Source organism: Haliotis asinina, chromosome 9, assembly GCF_037392515.1.
Source record: "Haliotis asinina isolate JCU_RB_2024 chromosome 9, JCU_Hal_asi_v2, whole genome shotgun sequence".
Lineage (NCBI taxonomy): Eukaryota > Metazoa > Mollusca > Gastropoda > Lepetellida > Haliotidae > Haliotis > Haliotis asinina.
The window spans coordinates 46,351,214-46,373,188 of NC_090288.1; the positions used below are offsets into that span (position 1 = coordinate 46,351,214).

Sequence of the window (21,975 nt, forward strand, 5' to 3'; positions counted from 1 at the left end):
TGGTGATCTACCTTCAGTTGTTGGCGATCTATAGCCTGTTTTTATGTTGTATTGTCCGAATAGTGATATTAGTTTTAATTTTCCACACTAGTTTTAATCCCAATTGTGATATTCTAGTTGTTTTACTGTCCCTCGTTGACAGGTTTTTATAGTATCCATATATTTCATTTCAGTATTTAACGTTCTCGTCACGATATGGCTGAGATATTGCCGATGTGACGTTAAATATTAACTCACTCACTCACTCACTCCCATCTTTGATGACTCTTGTTTCATTAAGCGAGATAACCTTGCTACCTCACCATGTATCTGTATAATAATTTTCTAAAATTGAACGGTCTTACTTGCAATATTTACTGTAATGCGCCAGGGCAAAACTATTGGTTTGGTTCTCAGCGCGAGGGACAGAGGGAACAATGCAGGAAGGCACTTTGCTGAATTACGAATGTGTTACCATCAGAAATGAAACATTGACGGAATGATAATTTTTTACCCTGTCACTCACAGCCTAAACTATATGTGATTGTGCGAGACGAACGCAAATTGCAGCTGCAATGACTTGCTAACGTCAATGTTGGGATAGCAAATATAATTTGAGGCAGGGCAAAATAGGCTAACAGATGCTCAGGTGTAGTTACAACTAACTGTATCAGGCTACATGGGTACTGTAAATTTATTCAATTTATACTACAATTAACAATATTCTTCAATATCAGTGTGAATGAGTACAGTAGACTGAAAAGTAGACTGCAGATTTTGTAAGTGGAATGAAGAGTAAAGCAAGATCTAGATCATCTTCTATCTTCCTTAAGCTGATTGTTTTCAGGGTACGCTAATTGATTATGTTATCAGTGCTGCTGACATTTATGAGTGGCCATTGATTATGATGAAACGGGCGCCTATGAAAAGCCACCTCCTGGGTAACACTAAGCGCTCTTCTCCCGTGTGGACACGAGACAGCATGTGTCCACAGCACCGCATTGCTGGTCGTAAGACGCGACTGAATTGGGCAACCTGTTTGCCATGGGTTGCGCCCCTGTGTTGGTGGAGGAGGGGATCCTGGTGGCTGAGGGCATGGGAGCAGTGGCCAACACGCTACTTTGGCTCTAACTTTACCTGGACGGGTGGTAGAATGGGCCCGATTCTATCAATCGGCTGGTCACGCCGAGCCTTGTGGTATGTACTTTTGTTATATCTTGACTCTGTACCTTCATTCTGAATACTCAGAACGTTCATGAATTTATTTTATATTCTTGCCTAGAGCTTTTTCCCAGAAGGCGGTGGCTCGTGGACCACCTGGAGTATACTGGAGTATATCATTTCTGTAACCCTCTGGTGTCAGTTTGCTGGAACCCTGCTTACGTATGACATCTCCCCTGTTGGCGCTCCATGGAGGGCAGGGAACAGATTTGATGAACCATTATGCTACTCATTGTGAGTGAGCAAAATCATAAAAAACCAAAACGGCAACTTTCAGAATCTGATTCTGGGGTTGACTCTGATGATGATGACGTTGTGACGAAATTGTTATGTTCTGAAGGGGATACTTGGCCACGCTTTCTTGTTTTGGAAGCATAGGGTGAACGAACCCTTGTTTCTTATCCCCCATTTCTGTTAGAAAAGGGCCTACGAGGTAAAGCTGGTGAGTTGAAAAATGTTTACGGTCTGGGGGTCTTCTGGTTGAATGTATCAGGAAGTCACAGGCAATTAACCCCATGACGTCAACCAAACTAGCTGACATTCCAATTACATGTTCAGGACAGAAGACACTTAACTTTTCCAAAGGACTAATCCGTGACAGAGACCGAAGTCTCGCTCACATATCTGTTGAAGACATTGGGTCTCAGCTCAGAAGTCAAGGTGTCATCGAGGCAAAAAGATTCACACATCGTAATGATGACCGTGTATTCCCGTCCAATACATATCTTTTGACTTCTGACACCCCATTTCTGCCACCCTCTCGTTCTTTTAACTGTCAGAAGTTCGGCCATGGGCAAATTTCTTGTAGGAATCAGTTAGCTTGCTGTAGATGTGGAGAACCTGACCATAATGGGAAAACATGTACCAACACCATCAAGTGTTTAAATTGCACTGGTGACCATATGGCATCTTCTCAAGACTGTCCTCTGTGGAAATAAGAGGCCACTGTGCAGAGGTTAAAAAGAGAAAAACGACTCAGTTACTCAAGCCAAGAACAGAAGCCAAGCTTCTTGCACCTGATTCAGTAAGTCCATCATATGCTTCAGTAACTAAAAAGGTCACGGTGTCTATATCCTGTCAGACAGATCTTTCCTGGGTACATTCCGACCATCCCTTTCAGATCAATCACAAAATACCGTAAATTCCAAACCGGTCACAGATCTTCTACACAGACAGACCCAAATCAAATCAAATCGTCCAAATCTACCAAGTGGATACAATAAAAAAAGATTCAGTCTGACAGATTGCCAAAAGCACTAAAAGATACAGTGCAATTTCATAATAAATATGGATTGCTCGAAGATATGGATACTGAAGTATCCACCCATGTGAGCGCTGGTGGTCATTCAAATGGTCACTCGCCCAAAAAGAAAGGTAGAACAGTATCTCCCGTTACCGTTCCTTAGATGCTTAACCCTCCATGAGCCATTCAGCTAATCTAGTACAGTGGAATTGCAGAGGACTTAAACATAACTTTCATGAAGTGCAGTTATTAGTACAGGACCTTAAACCGTCAGCACTATGTCTCCAAGAGACGTATCTCGAACATACTGATACATCTGATTTAAGGCAGTATTGTTCTTATCATTCACTTTCTCCTCCAGGGGATAAAGCAACTGGAGGTTCAACTATATTAGTTCGACATAACATCATTCATAATGATGTTCACTTCACCTGAATACAAATCTCCAAGCTGTAGCTCTTCGCCACAGCATGCACATTGTAGTTACTCTGTGTTCTTTGTACATTCCACCTTCATCTGTTCTCCAGCAAACTGATCTCCAAAATTTCTGTGATCAATTACCAAAGCCCTGTATCATCATGGGCGATTTGAACGGGCACAACCCTTTATGGAGAAGTACAAGCACAAGCCACAAAGGCCAGATTATTGAGGATTTTATATCTGATAATAGCTTGTGGGTTTTTAATGACGAATCAAACACCTATTTACATCCTGGAACAGGAACCTATTCTGCTCGTGATCTGTCCCTCGCTGATTCAAATGTTTACAACGAATTTGACTTGTCTGTTCAAGATGACCTTTGCGGAAGTGACCACTTCCTAAGAGCTGTCAAACCTGATGGTGATCCACCTTTATCACGGTGGAACTTTAATAAGACCAATTGCTCTTTATATGAAATGTTTTGTATGGAAAAATTAATACTGGAAAACTTTATGAATGTATCAGATCCGATAGAGTTGTTTTCAGCTATGTTAAATGATATCGCTGAGCAGTCAATTCCTAAGTATAATAATAATAATAATAATAATAATAATAATATGGGCCTGATGATGTACGCCTCTCCGTGGTGGGCCTAGATAGGGGAATTTTATTCCCTGAACTGAACGTACATCACCCACTTAGGGCTGACCCCCCGAAGCTGGTTTTTACTGGGTTACAGACAAACAAGGAGAAAAACATCTTACAACTCCGCAGCCCAGTCAGCCTTCCTCCGGTAGTGACACCAACCACACTGGAGATGGGACTTGCCCCAGGGGAAGGCAAAGAACCCGACCAAGAATATCTTGGTCACAACATCTAAAATCCACACTACTAGAGTGTGCGAAAGCGACTGGATGGCCTGAAAATCCACGAATTAACGGCAAGTCGCTTAAGCTGCATTGGGACAATGCCATGCCCATGTATGCTTACCTGACGGAGCAAAATCTCCGAGATCAACTCCGGCGGCTAAAACATCTTATGCCCCGTGAGCCAGTTCAACCCACAACTGGTGCCCGTCAGGAACCTTTGCAAGAGCAAAATGCTCAAGTGGCAGCAGACCCAAAACTTCTTATGGACGTCCGCGTCAACCTCTTTCCTCTTCCTGGTGGAAACTCTTCCAAGAAAGAGCCAGTTGGCCCCGAAATTTTGGACCCTCACTCTTCCTCTTCTTCAGTTGCAGACCTTACCGAAAATCCTGTTTATATTTTGTTTACTTCTATTTATGAGGAAATTTGTGATTTACCTTTAGAGAAACGGAGGCCAATTAAACAACTTAACATGTCTTTTCCCAAAAATGAAATTGATTTACTTAATGAAATTATCTCTTCAAAACTTCCTGTGGACTGTTCATTACATGAAGTAAATTGTTGTATCTATGCTGCCGCTCGAACCTTGGAGGAAATTCACACAGTTTCCAAAGAAAAGTCTTCTAATACTACTAACAATAAACCAAGAAAAAACCGGTTTCAAGTGAAATTAACAGAAACTAGAAAATATATTTCCTGGATAGAGCTGTGCCTGAAATTAAGATCATCAGGGAATCCCATGTCTAAACGACAAAAGGCAATTTGGAGAAAATTAAAATTACAGTACAAAACAACAAAAGAAAAGGTACTTCTCCAAATTGTCGATTCCCTTAAGGCAAAAATAAAAATTTGGACTGAAAGAAAGAAAAAATGGGAAAAGAGAAACAAATTTATCAAACAAAATAAACTTTTCAAAAATAATGAAAAGCAATTCTATAGGCAACTTAAAACAAGTGGTGATGGTGAGCATCATAAACGGCCTCCCATGGCTGCCAATGAAAGGTTCTGGAAACAGTTGTGGTGTGTACCCGGCAACTGTAACCTGGAGGCACCATGGGTCAGTGATTATGACCATGCAATGCATGAGAAAGTAACTAGGTCGTTTGTCTGTTACATCTCACCAGATTGCCTGAAAAGTGTCATTAAAAAGTTCAAATCTAATACAGCTCCAGGGCCTGATGGCATTCGAAACCGGTATTGGAAACTGTTTCCCTGTGTCCAAGCACCACTCCTTCACTGTTTCAATTCTCTTGTGGATACAGGTGATGTTCCTCCGTGGTTCTGCAAAGGTCGCACAATACTCCTTCCCAAGAAAGGAGACTTGACGGATCCCAAAAACTTCCGCCCTATCACATGTCTAAATACTCAATATAAATTATTCACAGGGTGTTTGTCAAACCTCGTGTCATGTTACTGCTCTTCCAATGAGATAATTTACAGAGAGCAGAAGGGGGCGAGAAAGGGATGTTGGGGGTGCAAGGATCAACTTCTTGTACAGAAAATGATTTTGGAAGAGGCTAAAACATACCACCGCAACCTCTCCATGTGCTGGATAGACTACAAAAAGGCATACGACTCTGTCCCTCACGAATGGATTCTGAAGTCTCTTCAGTGTATTGACCTCCCTGAGCGACTACTTGATTTACTCAAGTCTTTAATGAGTTGCTGGTCGACTCAACTTGAGATGTACTCGCAAGGAGAGGTGCAGACATCGGAATCTATTCCAATCAGAAGGGGAATATTTCAGGGGGACTCCTTCAGTCCATTGCTCTTTTGTCTGTCTCTAAATCCTTTGAGTTTCCTGCTCAACGGGGAGAAAGGGTACCATCCCGGACCTCCTCAGCACAGATCCCCAACACCTCTTACTCATCTCCTCTATATGGATGACATCGAGCTCCTTGCCAAAGGAGAGACCAATTTGAAAGAACAGGTTCTCCTTGTCGAGTCCTTCTCTAATGATATTGGCATGACATTTGGACTCGACAAATGTAATACTCTTCACCTGAAACGTGGCAAGGTAACTAATGATGGATCGGTCAAGTTACAAGGGGGAGGAGTTATTGAGCATCTTGTGGAAGATCAGGCCTACACCTATCTTGGAATGCAAGTTCGAGACAAGCTCCAGAATGCCCTGATTCAAGATAAACTTCGGGCCGAGTATAAATCTCGTTTAAAGAAAATCTGGAGTTCAGAGCTAAATGCTCGAAACAAAGTCAAAGCCACCAATACTTTTGCTGTGCCAGTCCTCTCCTACTCCTTTGGAGTAGTTGATTGGACAAAACAAGACATCCAGAGTCTTGACCGCCTGACCAGAAGGATCATGTCTGATAACAGAGCACACCACCCTCGCTCCTCTCTTAATCGTTTATATATGCCAATCAATTCGGGAGGTCGGGGTTTGATTAATGTGGAAGCTCTTCATGACAGAATGTTATTGTGTACTTTCGCACATATTTATTTGTCAGATGATCCTCTGGTGATGCACGTCAAGATTCATGATGAAAGCAAGGAATTCCACAGCTACTTTAAGCGTGCCAAGGTTGTTGGACACAATTTGAAATTTGAAGTTGATTTTGTTGATGGCGATGTACTGCTGGACGGTACAGTGATGGGAGTAAACCAGGTGAAGTCTTTCACCAAGTCTGCCCAGAGTCGGTCCTTTGTGGAGAAGCTGTCTGAGAAGCCATTGCATCGTGTGTATATGCAGTGTGTGGAACAGAACAGCAATCCAACCGACTCCTTCGCCTGGATGAAGTCGGCTGGTCTCAAATGTGAAACTGAGGGCTTCCTTTTTGCTGCTCAGGACCAGTCACTTCCCACTCGCAATCGCCAGAATGTGATTCTTAAAGAAAATATCAATATGAAATGTCGTCTTTGCAATCAATTTACAGAGACTGTCCAACACCTTGTTAGTGGATGCCCTTCCTTGGCACAAACAGCATATCTTAAAAGACATGATGGCATGGCTCGCTGCTTTTATTATCGTCTCCGCCATGCCTGTGGCTTTGACTCCGAGGTCCATCCATGGTACGACCCTGAGCATGTCCAGGGCGTCCTGGAAAATGACAGCTACAAACTTCTCTGGAATAGGCCAATATACAGCCTGAGACGAATTCCAGCCAACAAACCTGATCTTGTCCTTTTTGATAAAGCCAATGAAATTATTTATATCATTGAATTTTCTGTCCCTTTTGACAGCAATGTGATTGGCAAGATTCAGGAAAAGCATGATAAATATGCGAACCTCGCCTTTGAAATGTCTCGCTTGCATCCCAAGTACACTGTCGTCAGGCTCCCCATTGTTCTCGGTGCCCTTGGTTTGGTACCTCCAGATTTCTTGGCGCAGATCAGGAGAGTGCCCGGGTTCTCCACCGGGAGCACAGCCCTTCTGACAATCTGGGTAATGCAGAAGGCTGCAGTGTTGGGGAGCCTCCATATTCTCCGGAAAGTTCTTGGTGGGTTCGACTAGGCAGTGTTTCCTGGGAGAAGTCCCATTCGCTGTCTGGGCTGCGTGTAGAGGGGGCGAGGGCCCTGAGCTGATGATGAGCTTGACCAGCCTGACTGTGCCAGGATCACCCGAACCCTCTCTGCTGCATTTCTATCTCAATCTGTAAATAATAATAATAATAATAATAATCCATCAATGGTACCACCCTGGGGCGGTATTCTAAAAAAGTCTTAAGTCCTAAAAAAAACTTAAGTCTATAAAAATGACTTAAGTTTTTTTTGAAAAACTTAAGTTTTGTCTTAAATCACTTCTTTATTCTTAGTCATATTCAATAAAAGTTTTAGACTTAAGTCTTGTTGTTTTTTGACTTAGTTCTTAAGCCTGCACCCATGTAGGCTTAAATATAGGATTTCAACTTAAGTCTAACCAAAATGGCAGCCGCACAGCGTGTATATTTACCAAGATCCAACAGATTCAATGATATGAATGACGAGGAACTACTTAGAAGATACAGACTGAATCAACAAGGTATTAGGTTTTTATTGCAACTTATTGGAGCACAAATACAGCCACTGACTGGACGGAATCATGCTATTGATGCAACAACAAAGCTCTTAGTAACTTTGAGGTTTCTGGCAACAGGCAAGTTTCAATTGTGTAATGGGGATGATAACGGGTTGAGTCAACCGAGCGTTTCACGTGCGATATACACGACTGTTGAAGCCTTGTCCGCCCCTGCCATGGTGGCACGGTTTATACATTTTCCCAGTCCCGCAGAGTGTCAACGCAACAAGGTGGAGTTTCACCGGACGGCGAACTTCCCAGGGGTGATCGGCGTCATTGACGGCACGCATATACAAATACAGGCACCAACTGTAAATGAGGATGTTTACCTCAATCGACATCACTACCACAGCATAAACACACAGGTATTTTCTTCACAGATTCATATATTTGTGTTCTCAAAGCTTATATCCAAATAATCTCACAAAATTTTGAATCGTCGATTGGTTGTAAGAAATTTGTAAACTTGTTGCTGTGGATTTGTATTTGTCAGGTAGTGTTCGATCCCTTCGACCGTATCATTGACATTGTGGCACGCTGGCCTAGGTCCACACACGACTCAAGAATCCTCTCTCAGAGTGGCCTCTTCCGTTTAATGGAGAGCAACAACTTGCCAGCTGGGTGTCACCTTCTCGGTGATAGTGGTTATCCGTCTAAACGTTGGCTGCTTACTCCATTCCTTCGCCCAGAACCCGGCAGTCAGGCACGCTACAACCGGTAAGAACTATCCACAAAATGTTGGAGTAACCTCTCTTGCTAGTTTGTAAAAACTTGCGATCATAATTGGATACACATAATACGGAAAAACATAACCAAATTAAACCTTGCGTTACATGCATATATATATCCAACAGATGATCATATTTATTATCATAATCATTTGAATAATAATAATAATAATAATAATAATAATAATAATACCCGAACCCTCTCTGCTGCATTTTCATTCTAATCTGTAAAAAATAATAATAATAACGTAAGCAACTTAAAACAGGTGGTGATGGTGAGCATGATAAACGGCCTCCCATGGCTGCCAATGAAAGGTTCTGGAAACAGTTGTGGTCTGTACCCGGCAACTGTAACCTGGAGGCACCATGGGTAAGTGATTATGACCATGCAATGCATGAGAAAGTAACTAGGTCGTTTGTCTGTTACATCTCCCCAGATTGCCTGAAAAGTGTCATTAAAAAGTCCAAATCTAATACAGCTCCAGGGCCTGATGGCATTCGAAACCGGTATTGGAAACTGTTTCCCTGTGTCCAAACACCATTGCTTCACTGTTTCAATTCTCTTGTGGACACAGGTGATGTTCCTCCATGGTTCTGCAAAGGTCGCACAATACTCCTTCCCAAAAAGGGAGACTTGACTGATCCCAAAAACTTCCGCCCTATCACGTGTTTGAATACTCAATATAAATTATTCACAGGGTGTTTAACAAACCTCGTGTCATCTTACTGCTCGTCCAATGAGATAATTTACAGAGAGCAGAAGGGGGCGAGAAAGGGATGTTGGGGGTGCAAGGATCAACTTCTTGTACAGAAAATGATTTTGGAAGAGGCTAAAACATACCACCGCAACCTCTCCATGTGCTGGATAGACTACAAAAAGGCATATGACTCTGTCCCTCACGAATGGATTCTGAAGTCTCTTCAGTGTATTGACCTCCCTGAGCGACTACTTGATTTACTCAAGTCTTTAATGAGCTGCTGGTCGACTCAACTTGAGATGTACTCGCAAGGAGAGGTGCAGACTTCGGAATCTATTCCAATCAGAAGGGGAATTTTCCAGGGGGACTCCTTCAGTCCTTTGCTTTTTTGTCTGTCTCTGAATCCTTTGAGTTTCCTGCTCAACAGGGAGGAAGGTTACCATCCCGGACCTCCTCAGCACAGATCCCCAACACCTCTTACTCATCTCCTCTATATGGATGACATCGAGCTCCTTGCCAAAGGAGAGACCAATTTGAAAGAACAGGTTCTCCTTGTCGAGTCCTTCTCTAATGATATTGGCATGACATTTGGACTCGACAAATGTAATACTCTTCATCTGAAACGTGGCAAGGTAACTAATGATGGATCGGTCAAGTTACAAGGGGGAGGAGTTATTGAGCATCTTGTGGAAGATCAGGCCTACACCTATCTTGGAATGCAAGTTCGAGACACGCTCCAGAATGCCCAGATTCAAGATAAACTTCGGGCCGAGTATAAATCTCGTTTAAAGAAAATCTGGAGTTCAGAGCTAAATGCTCGAAACAAAGTCAAAGCCACCAATACCTTTGCTGTGCCAGTCCTCTCCTATTCCTTTGGAGTAGTTGATTGGACAAAACAAGACATCCAGAATCTTGACCGCCTGACCAGAAGGATCATGTCTGATAACAGAGCACACCACCCTCGTTCCTCTCTTAATCGTTTATATATGCCAATCAATTCTGGAGGTCGGGGTTTGATTAATGTGGAAGCTCTTCATGACAGAATGTTATTGTGTACTTTTGCACATATTTATTTGTCAGATGATCCTCTGGTGATGCACGTCAAGATTCATGATGAAAGCAAGGAATTCCACAGCTACTTTAAGCGTGCCAAGGTTGTTGGACACAATTTGAAATTTGAAGTTGATTTTGTTGATGGCGATGTACTGCTGGACGGTACAGTGATGGGAGTAAACCAGGTGAAGTCTTTCACCAAGTCTGCCCAGAGTCGGTCCTTTGTGGAGAAGCTGTCTGAGAAGCCATTGCATCGTGTGTATATGCAGTGTGTGGAACAGAACAGCAATCCAAGCGACTCCTTTGCCTGGATGAAGTCGTCTGGTCTCAAATGTGAAACTGAGGGCTTCCTTTTTGCTGCTCAGGACCAGTCACTTCCCACTCGCAATCGCCAGAATGTGATTCTTAAAGAAAATATCAATATGAAATGTCGTCTTTGCAATCAATTTACAGAGACTGTCCAACACCTTGTTAGTGGATGCCCTTCCTTGGCACAAACAGCATATCTTAAAAGACATGATGGCATGGCTCGCTGCTTTTATTATCGTCTCCGCCATGCCTGTGGCTTTGACTCCGAGGTCCATCCATGGTACGACCCTGAGCATGTCCAGGGCGTCCAGGAAAATGACAGCTACAAACTTCTCTGGAATAGGCCAATATACAGCCTGAGACGAATTCCAGCCAACAAACCTGATCTTGTCCTTTTTGATAAAGCCAATGAAATTATTTATATCATTGAATTTTCTGTCCCTTTTGACAGCAATGTGATTGGCAAGATTCAGGAAAAGCATGATAAATATGCGGACCTCGCCTTTGAAATGTCTCGCTTACATCCCAAGTACACTGTCGTCAGGCTCCCCATTGTTCTCGGTGCCCTTGGTTTGGTACCTCCTGATCTCTTGGCGCAGATGAGGAGAGTGCCCGGGTTCTCCACCGGGAGCACAGCCCTTCTGACAATCTGGGTAATGCAGAAGGCTGCAGTGTTGGGGAGCCTTCATATTCTTCGGAAAGTTCTTGGTGGGTTCGACTAGGCAGTGTTTCCTGGGAGAAGTCCCATTCGCTGTCTGGGCTGCGTGTAGAGGGGGCGAGGGCCCTGAGCTGATGATGAGCTTGACCAGCCTGACTGTGCCAGGATCACCCGAACCCTCTCTGCTGCATTTCAATTTTTAATCTGTAAAACATAATAATAATAACGAACCCTCTCTGCTGCATTTTCATTCTAATCTGTAAAAAATAATAATAATAATAGGGCCTGATGATGTACGCCTCTCCGTGGTGGGCCTAGATAGGGGAATTTTATTCCCTGAACCAAACGTACATCACCCAGTTAGGGCTGAGCCCCCGAAGCTGGTTTCACACTGGGTTACCAACAGACAAGAAGAATATAATCTTTCAACTCCGCAGCCCAGTCAGCCTTCCTCTGGTAATGCCACAAACCATACTGGAGATGGGACTTGCCCCAGGGGAAGGCACAGAACCCGACCAAGAATATCTTGGTCAAACCATCTCAAATCCACACTACTAGAGTGTGCGACAGCGACAGGATGGCCTGATAATCCACGCATAAATGGCAAGTCGCTTAAGCTGCATTGGGACAATGCCATGCCCATGTATGCTTACCTGACGGAGCAAAATCTCCGAGATCAACTCCGGCGGCTAAAACATCTTATGCCCAGTGAGCCAGTTCAACCCACAACTGGTGCCCGTCAGGAACCTTTGCATGAGCAGGATGCTCAAGTGGCAGCAGATCCCAAACTTCTTATGGACGTCCGCGTGAACCTCTTTCCTCTTCCCGAAACAAACTCTTCCGGCGTAGAGCCAACTGGCCCCGAAATTTTGGACCCTCACTCTTCCTCTTCCTCAATTGCTGACCTTTCAGAAAACCCTGTGTATATTTTGTTTCACTCTATTTGTGATGAAATATCTGTTGTACCTTTGGAAAAACGGAGGCCAATCAAACAAACCAGTCAGTCTTTTCCCAAAACTGAAATTGATTTATTAAATGACATTATTTCTATGAAACTTTCTGCGGACTGTTCATTACATGAAGTAAATTGTTGTGTCTATGCTGCTGCTCGAACCTTGGAGGAACTTCACACAGTTCCTAAAGAAAAGTCTTCTAATACTAAAAACAATAAACCAAGAAAAAGCCGGTTTCAAGTAAAATTAAGAGAAACTAGAAAATATATTTCCTGGATAGAGCTGTGCCTGAAATTAAGATCATCAGGGAATCCCATGTCTAAACGACAAAAGACAATTTGGAGAAAAATAAAATTACAGTACAAAACAACAAAAGAAAAGGTACTTCTCCAAATTGTCGATTCCCTTAAGGCAAAAATAAAAATCTGGACTGAAAGAAAGAAAAAATGGGAAAAGAGAAACAAATTTATCAAAGAAAATAAACAATTTAGAAATAATGAAAAGCAATTTTACAGGCAACTCAAGACAAGTGGTGTTGATGAGCATGATAAACGGCCTCCCATGGCTGCCAATGAAAGGTTCTGGAAACAGTTGTGGTCTGTACCCGGCAACTGTAACCTGGAGGCACCATGGGTCAGTGATTATGACCATGCAATGCATGAGAAATTAATCAGGTCGTTTGTCTGTTACATCTCACCAGATTGCCTGAAGACTGTTATAAAGAAGTCCAAATCTAATACAGCTCCAGGGCCTGATGGCATTCGAAACCGGTATTGGAAACTGTTTCCCTGTGTCCAAGCACCATTACTTCACTGTTTCAATTCTCTTGTGGACACAGGTGATGTTCCTCCATGGTTCTGCAAAGGTCGCACTATACTCCTCCCCAAAAAGGGAGACTTGTCTGATCCCAAAAACTTCCGCCCTATCACGTGTTTGAATACTCAATATAAATTATTCACAGGGTGTTTGACAAACCTCGTGTCATCTTACTGCTCGTCCAATGAGATAATTTACAGAGAGCAGAAGGGGGCGAGGAAGGGATGTTGGGGGTGCAAGGATCAACTTCTTGTACAGAAAATGATTTTGGAAGAGGCTAAGACATACCACCGCAACCTCTCCATGTGCTGGATAGACTACAAAAAGGCATATGACTCTGTCCCTCACGAATGGATTCTGAAGTCTCTTCAGTGTATTGACCTCCCTGAGCGACTACTTGATTTACTCAAGTCTTTAATGAGTTGCTGGTCGACTCAACTTGAGATGTACTCGCAAGGAGAGGTGCAGACTTCGGAATCTATTCCAATCAGAAGGGGAATTTTCCAGGGGGACTCCTTCAGTCCTTTGCTTTTTTGTCTGTCTCTAAATCCTTTGAGTTTCCTGCTCAACAGGGAGGAAGGTTACCATCCCGGACCTCCTCAGCACAGATCCCCAACACCTCTTACTCATCTCCTCTACATGGATGACATCGAGCTCCTTGCCAAAGGAGATACCAATTTGAAAGAACAGGTTCTCCTTGTCGAGTCCTTCTCTAATGATATTGGCATGACATTTGGACTCGACAAATGTAATACTCTTCATTTGAAACGTGGCAAGGTAACTAGTGATGGATCGGTCAAGTTACAAGGGGGAGGAGTTATTGAGCATCTCGTGGAAGATCAGGCCTACACCTATCTTGGAATGCAAGTTCGAGACAAGCTCCAGAATGCCCTGATTCAAGATAAACTTCGGGCCGAGTATAAATCTCGTTTAAAGAAAATCTGGAGCTCTGAGTGAAATGCTCGAAACAAGATCAAAGCCACCAATACTTTTGCTGTGCCAGTCCTCTCCTACTCCTTTGGAGTAGTTGATTGGACAAAACAAGACATCCAGAGTCTTGACCGTCTGACCAGAAGGATCATGTCTGATAACAGAGCACACCACCCTCGTTCCTCTCTTAATCGTTTATATATGCCAATCAATTCGGGAGGTCGGGGTTTGATTAATGTGGAAGCTCTTCATGACAGAATGTTATTGTGTACTTTTGCACATATTTATTTGTCAGATGATCCTCTGGTGATGCACGTCAAGATTCATGATGAAAGCAAGGAATTCCACAGCTACTTTAAGCGTGCCAAGGTTGTTGGACACAATTTGAAATTTGAAGTTGATTTTGTTGATGGCGATGTACTGCTGGACGGTACAGTGATGGGAGTAAACCAGGTGAAGTCTTTCACCAAGTCTGCCCAGAGTCGGTCCTTTGTGGAGAAGCTTTCTGAGAAATCATTGCATCGAGTGTACATGCAGTGTGTGGAACAGAACAGCAATCCAACCGACTCCTTCGCCTGGATGAAGTCGGCTGGTCTCAAATGTGAAACTGAGGGCTTCCTTTTTGCTGCTCAGGACCAGTCACTTCCCACTCGCAATCGCCAGAATGTGATTCTTAAAGAGAATATCAATATGAAATGTCGTCTTTGCAATAAATTTACAGAGACTGTCCAACACCTTGTCAGTGGATGCCCTTCCTTGGCACAAACAGCATATCTTAAAAGACATGATGGCATGGCTCGCTGCTTTTATTATCGTCTCCGCCATGCCTGTGGCTTTGACTCCGAGGTACATCCATGGTACGACCCTGAACATGTCCAGGGCGTCCTGGAAAATTCCACCTACAAACTTCTCTGGAATAGGCCAATATACAGCCTGAGACGAATTCCAGCCAACAAACCTGATCTTGTCCTTTTTGATAAAACCAATGAAATTATTTATATCATTGAATTTTCTGTCCCTTTTGACAGCAATGTGATTGGCAAGATTCAGGAAAAGCATGATAAATATGCGGACCTCGCCTTTGAAATGTCTCGCTTGCATCCCAAGTACACTGTCGTCAGGCTCCCCATTGTCCTCGGTGCCCTTGGTTTGGTACCTCCTGATCTCTTGATGCAGATCAGGAGAGTGCCCGGGTTCTCCACCGGGAGCACAGCCCTTCTGACAATCTGGGTAATGCAGAAGGCTGCAGTGTTGGGGAGCCTCCATATTCTCCGGAAAGTTCTTGGTGGGTTCGACTAGGCAGTGTTTCCTGGGAGAAGTCCCATTCGCTGTCTGGGCTGCGTGAAAAGGGGGCGAGGGCCCTGAGCTGATGATGAGCTTGACCAGCCTGACTGTGCCAGGATCACCCGAACCGTCTCTGCTGTATTTTCATTCTAATCTGTAAATAATAATAATAATAATAATAATATAAATTCAATGATTTGATAATAATGTGTTTCAATGTAAGAACATTAATTTGGCACTGACACAAAACACTGATCAGATCACATCAAAGTAATTTGTATCTATCTTCAAGTTTTTCTAGTTTTTTTTAGTTTTTTTATGATAATGCACATTCTAACAATAATATACCTGAATTTTTTTCAGTAAAATTGAATTCAAATAACATAAGAAGATTAAGGAACCCAAACTCTTAAATATCTACTTAACACCTATCAATTCATGCTTCTCTTCTGTAAAGCTGTGTGAACTATTTCCTTTCCCAATGTTGCTACAGTGCCACTGAGCATATCTATGGAGCATATTAGGCACTAAATAAATACAATAATATCATTATTATCATGTTTTGTTTTTTTTTTGTTTTTTTTTAAACTGGTGTGAACCAAAGTTATTTTGATATATTTTGATATTGAAACAATTATTTTCAGAGCACACAAGATCACAAGGAGTTGTGTTGAGCGTGGAATTGGCCAACTGAAGCGCAGATTTGGAGTCCTTCATGGTGAAATCAGACAATCCCCAGAGAGAACTTGCAAGGTAAAAATGAGAAGCTAAATGAAGGGATACAAATATGTCATTGAGAAATCACTCAGTTTAGTAATATCTTGTAAGTGGCTGTAATAAGATGTGCCATGTTCATTGGAGATTTTGTCATTGTGTCATTTCATGTGTTTCAGATCATTATGGCCGGCGCTGTTTTGCATAATATTTGCAAGGAACGTAATATTCCAATTCCACCAGCTGATGGTATACCACAGCAACAACAGCGCAATGCAGCCGCAGCACCAGCAGTCCTGCCTCCACAAGGTTTGATGGGAGTTCGGTACAGGGAGCAGTTTGCAAGGACTCACTTTCCATGTAAGTCTGATGACATACATTACTGATTGACTGAAGCAGCTATCAAAATTATTTCCAACATTTATTAGGACTGGTAGAAAGGATTAGTTTCTGAAACCAACCCAATTTTCTACAATACAGTATCAATAAGAACAGAACACATGATGCATCCCGGTATATTCTATCAATATACTAATTGCAGTGTTGAGTTATATTACATATAGCAGTTTATAAATAACCAACATGGTAACATGAGAACAATGAGCACTGTTCACACACTACAGTAAAGTGTATAAATCAATGCTTATTGACAGAGCTATGTAATCATAAGTATAATTGAAACAAGTGTAGAATTGAACAAAGCTTACATACCCCTACTTCCCATGTACTAATTAGACTAACAATTTATGGAAACATTATTTTTCCTGTGGAAACCTGACATAAAATTGAAATAGACTGTCTCATGTTGCACACACTTTGCCAGTAAATAGTCATGTTTCCGTGGAAACAGTAAAAAATACCCCAAATTTTGAAAAAAAAACCCAACTTCCAAATAGCAAAAGGCACATCTATTGGTAATGATTAACATGTATGTGAAGTTTGGTGAACCTAACATGTAAACTTTCAGAGATATGCTCAGGTCCAAATTTTGGGATGGAAGGATGGACGGACAGAGTGAACTCTATATACCCCCCTTACTCTGTAGAGCGGGTATAATTTACACCCTAAACATCAGACTATTAAAGTCTGTCATAAGATCATGCAATTACTTTACAATTAATAAATAATTCCTTTGATGTGAAATAGTTTAACAGATTACGATTATGGCATCATAAGAAGAATTCATTCAAAGGGTTAATAAATATCATCCATTGAAAAACTCAATATAATTGTTTGCATTGCAATACATTCTAGGATTCATCCAGATGATTCATGTAGGTAAAAGCAAAATTTCCTATGTTAACAGTCAAGGTTGACTTGTTTTCATTTTTCTGTGCAAAATGGCATCAAGTGTAAAGTGGATCAGACTGAGTTCTAGCACTTTAGAATTATGCTAATATTACCCATGTTTAAGCCTCAAGTTATTCGATTTCAAACATATTCCATATGTACATTCTTTAAATAGCAGCATCATAACAAGCCATAAAACTATAAAAATTTGAAACGTTTGATATAAAAAAAGGGGCTCAACCTCATCCCATGGTTAATTTAACCACATACATGTATATCATCTTAAACATCAACACCAGTCTTACGAAGATCACAATTCCCCCTGGCCCTGAAAATCATGTACCGGAAATAAGATGCAATTTATTCCAAAACTGAAGTAGATTATCAGTGGGCATCATCTTTCAAGTGTACAGATAACATTTGGTCATATCAGTCGTAGCAATATTGGATAACATTAAAAGTAAAGCCTCCAAATATGCAAAAATGTCAGATCCAAGTCAAGAAATATGCCATAATTTCAGAGTAAGATAATGTCTTGTACCAACAATTCAAGTGAAAGAAAATCCAAGGTGTTGTTTTCCAATATTCTGACTGTTCATTAAGTTTGTATTCATCGGTTGTCATTAGCTCTTAAAATTACACAAGAGATGTCTACCTTTGACATAACAATGATAACATACACAATTTTGTATTTTAGGGATAAGTCACACGCAACAACAATTTCATAACAGCAATACTTGTGCTTGTTAAAGATTGTTCTGTATATTTGGAACTAGTAAAATACACTGATGTGGGATATGTGAAAAGCTATTCTTCCAATTTCCTGATTTTTGACTGAAGATAAATTTTCTGTAATTTCAGAACCTCAATTTCCAGTAACAACTTCTCTTTTTCCAAAACTGCTGAGGAAGTAGCTGATGTGGAGACTGATGTGCAGGCTGATGCTGATGTTGATGGTGATGCCAATGATGGCTCTAACTCTCTGAAACATAAACGTATATCATCAATCTTGTATTCATTTTAATACATATGCTTTTCAATTCCTATTTTCTGTTCTTATTTTATATCTTGAAAGAAGGTTTAACTAATTTCTAATTTTAAATTATGACTTCACACAGTCAGTCATGCATGTAGCCTGGGGAACTCATATAATACTATCAATAACTTATTACCTACTTTTCGAAGGATTGGTCTAGCTGTAGGAGCTGTATGAAGCTTGAATCCATTGACATTGGCCCAATCCCGGTTAGGACAGTGTTATCCCTGCCAATACAGTCCACCACCGCCTCTGTGACAGGGCTTATAGGTGTTGGGGGTGGTCCACCGCCTGAAAATATAGTCAGACTTACTTTGAATTAATTATACTACTATAACATACCGCATTGGTGAGATTAAAAATATTACACAATCAACCCATAGTCATCTGCTCATATGATATATAGATGATCAATTTTATTCATGGCAATGAACAGATTTACCTCACACAAAACTAAAAGTTGGTGTTTTTGTGATTTTATAATTCATAAACAATGGTGTGATATGATACTACTTAAGGTTTTCTCCTGTGCTTTTAAAATACTTACATAACTGAAAGAAAGTCGGATTTATTATGGTGAGTAAAATTGTTATGGTCAGTGGGAAAATTTTGGGTCAGTAGAGACATGGGAACCGCAAGAATTTTTTTAGGCCTTATCCCAGATATATTACTCTTTGTAGGAAATAAAATCTAAAAATTACCGGTTGCAGTTGTTGAATTCTTGAATGTGCTGTAAGCACTTTTTCCGGCACTCTTCAGATTCTTCCATTTCTTAATGACCTCCTCTTTGCTTCTTTGTTGGTGACCATTTGCATTGAGGGTGTCTGTGATTTTCTAAGACAAAAATTGGTTCACATTTGGATGAATATTACCTGGATCCTTGGTTTGAAAATAACAAATTTGGTTTTGGCATTCCTCTGTTTCAGGAGAGAACATGACAATTTTCAAATTAATGTAAAAGTAATTTTTCATTATGATTAATGATTTCTCTGATTTAGTATTTGTGTACCATTACTCAGGGACATTATAAGTTGAAGCAAACGACTTTTGGTCTGTAGAAAAGAATGTACGGAATATTTCTGTAAATAAACAATCATTACTGACAGCATAATACTTTATATTACAAGGAGGGAATTGGTGCAAATCAACCATTTTTTAAAAAATCAGTTTTCACAAAAATTGATAAAATGCATTAAATGGTGCTCGTAAATTTTTATACTAATTGATGATGTTGAAGGTTCGTATATATTTCCTATTGTACAATGTACCATCAATTCATGAGGTAATTATACATAATTACGTGTTATCAAATTTATCCTGATAAGACGTTCTTTAACGTGTTGAATGCACTCACCTGCCACGCCTCATGTCGGTTTGCCGAAGTCACACCCGGTTCGAATCTCCCCTCTATTACAGTCTTCCTCTCCTTCACTAATTCTGCTAACAGCAGACATTCTTCTTTATGCCAGTTGGGTTTTCTTTTCTTGCTAGCATCGGTCTCGGCCATGATTTCTTGTCGTCTGCGTTCCGATGACAGAAGGGAATCCCCGCTTGACGTCACTTTTTATTTTCTTGCATTAAAAAGTTCCACCGGAAGTTTTCCGTTGCTGGTATTTTCCCACTAGCAACGATGCGCACGCACCGCGGCCAAGAACTTAAGTTTATGATCGACTTAACCTCCGACTCAGCTAAGTTTTTGACTAAGTCACTTTATGAATACGAACTTAAGTTTCTGACTTAGCTAAGTCAATTTTTGAAAACTTAAGACAAAACTTAAGAGAAATCTTAGACTTTTTTAGAATACCGCCCCTGAACATGTCCAGGGCGTCCTGGAAAATGATGCTTTTAAGCTTCTCTGGAAGAGGCCAATATACAGCCTGAGACGAATTCCAGCCAACAAACCTGATCTTGTCCTTTTTCATAAAGCCAATGAAATTATTTATATCATTGAATTTTCTGTCCCTTTTGACAGCAATGTGATTGGCAAGATTCAGGAAAAGCATGATAAATATGCGGACCTCGCCTTTGAAATGTCTCGCTTGCATCCCAAGTACACTGTCGTCAGGCTCCCCATTGTCCTCGGTGCCCTTGGTTTGGTACCTCCTGATCTCTTGGCGCAGATCAGGAGAGTGCCCGGGTTCTCCACCGGGAGCACAGCCCTTCTGACAATCTGGGTAGTGCAGAAGGCTGCAGTGTTGGGGAGCCTTCATATTCTCCTGAGAGTTCTTGGTGGGTTCGACTAGGCAGTGTTTCCTGGGAGAAGTCCCATTCGCTGTCTGGGCTGCGTGTAGAGGGGGCGAGGGCCCTGAGCTGATGATGAGCTTGACCAGCCTGACTGTGCCAGGATCACCCGAACCCTCTCTGCTGCATTTTAATCTTACTCTGTAAAACATAATATTAAATTTACAAGTGCCAAGGCACGACGAACTTATAAACAAAATAAGCGCCAGTCTTGGAGGAAATATATTTCCAACATTAATTCGCGCACACCCATGTCTAAGGTGTGGAATGTAAGGCACAGGTTCCAAATCTTCTGTTAAAGACCTTAAAGAAGGTGATTAATTGATAACTGGTAAGAATGATATTGCCAATAAAATCGGTGAAACTCTTTCCAGAAATTCTTCATCATCAAATTATATAACTGAATTTCAGTAATATAAAAATCGACAAGAAAAACAAAGAATTAATTTTGACTCAAATAAAGGTTGAAGATTATAATGAATTAGTTTCATTACATGAGCTACATACTGCTCTCGAGCAAGCTCATGAGACTGCCGCTGGTGATGACAACATTCATTACCAATTACTGAAACATTTGCCTGAGACATATCTTTTGACACTTTTGGAAATATTTGACCATATTTGGATTTCAGGAAATTTTCCTAAATCGTGCCACAATGCCATTGTAATCCCCATACCAAAGCCTGTCCGGGATCATACAGATACCTCAAATTACCGCCCTATATCGTTAACCAGTTGCGTTTGTAAAACCATGGAACGAATGGTGAACAATAGATTAGTCTGGATTTTGAAAATGAACAATCTTATCACAGATATTCAATGTGGTTTCCGGGAAAAAAACGAAGTACTATTGCTCATTTAGTACGATTAGAATGCTATGTTAATAATGCTATTGTAAATAAACAACACGTTGTATCAATTTTCTTCAATCTGGATAAAGTATATGATACTACATGGAAGTGTGGCATTTTTGAAGGACTGATATGATTTCGGTTTGAGAGGTCGTTTACCTCGTTTTATCTCACATTTTTTAAAAGACAGGCATTTTCAAGTCTGAGTGGGTTCAACCCTGTCTGACCATTACGACCAGGATCAGGGTGCCCCACAAGGGAGTATTTTGTCTGTTACTTTATTTAGTATTAAAATAAATAGTCTGTCTAAAGTTTTCAATGATTCAATTGATGGATCACATTTTGTGGGTGATTTTAATGTTTCTTGTCGTGGTAAAAATATGCATACCATAGAGAGGCAGTTACATGTACATTTATGCCTAAATAAAATCAATAAATGGTGTCTTGAAAACGGTTTTAAATTTAATATATAAACCGCATATAGGGACCCAGAATTATGTTTAAATGGCACGCCCATCAAAGTCGTAAAGGAAGTTCTTGGGACTCATTCTCATCTGACTTTCCTACCACACATTAAATACTTAAAACGTAAATGGCTGAAGGCACTTGACTTACTGAAAGTAACATATGTCATATTTGGGATTTCACTTTCTTAGTAAAGTACAAATTCTAG

General features: G+C 41.1%; 2 protein-coding genes across 2 annotated transcripts in view; one reads left to right on the plus strand and one right to left on the minus strand.

Annotated features, from left to right (window-relative positions):
- The window catches only part of LOC137296868 (putative nuclease HARBI1), a 30,429-nt gene extending 12,261 nt beyond the window's left edge, over window positions 1–18,168 (plus strand). The window contains exons 5-8 of the mRNA XM_067828745.1: window positions 8,239–8,458; window positions 15,815–15,923; window positions 16,064–16,244; window positions 18,036–18,168. Of these exons, the coding sequence (XP_067684846.1) occupies window positions 8,239–8,458; window positions 15,815–15,923; window positions 16,064–16,244; window positions 18,036–18,037 (512 nt within the window). The 3' untranslated portion in view covers window positions 18,038–18,168. The remainder of the gene's footprint in view (window positions 1–8,238; window positions 8,459–15,814; window positions 15,924–16,063; window positions 16,245–18,035) is intronic.
- On the minus strand, window positions 18,040–19,717 carry LOC137297291 (nuclear apoptosis-inducing factor 1-like). The gene is made up of 4 exons (XM_067829301.1): window positions 19,565–19,717; window positions 18,912–19,044; window positions 18,351–18,501; window positions 18,040–18,154 (listed from the first exon to the last, which is right to left on the minus strand). The coding sequence occupies exons 1-4, from the start codon at window positions 19,715–19,717 to the stop codon at window positions 18,040–18,042; spliced, it is 552 nt and encodes a 183-aa protein (XP_067685402.1).
- Between the last annotated feature and the right edge of the window lie 2,258 nt (window positions 19,718–21,975).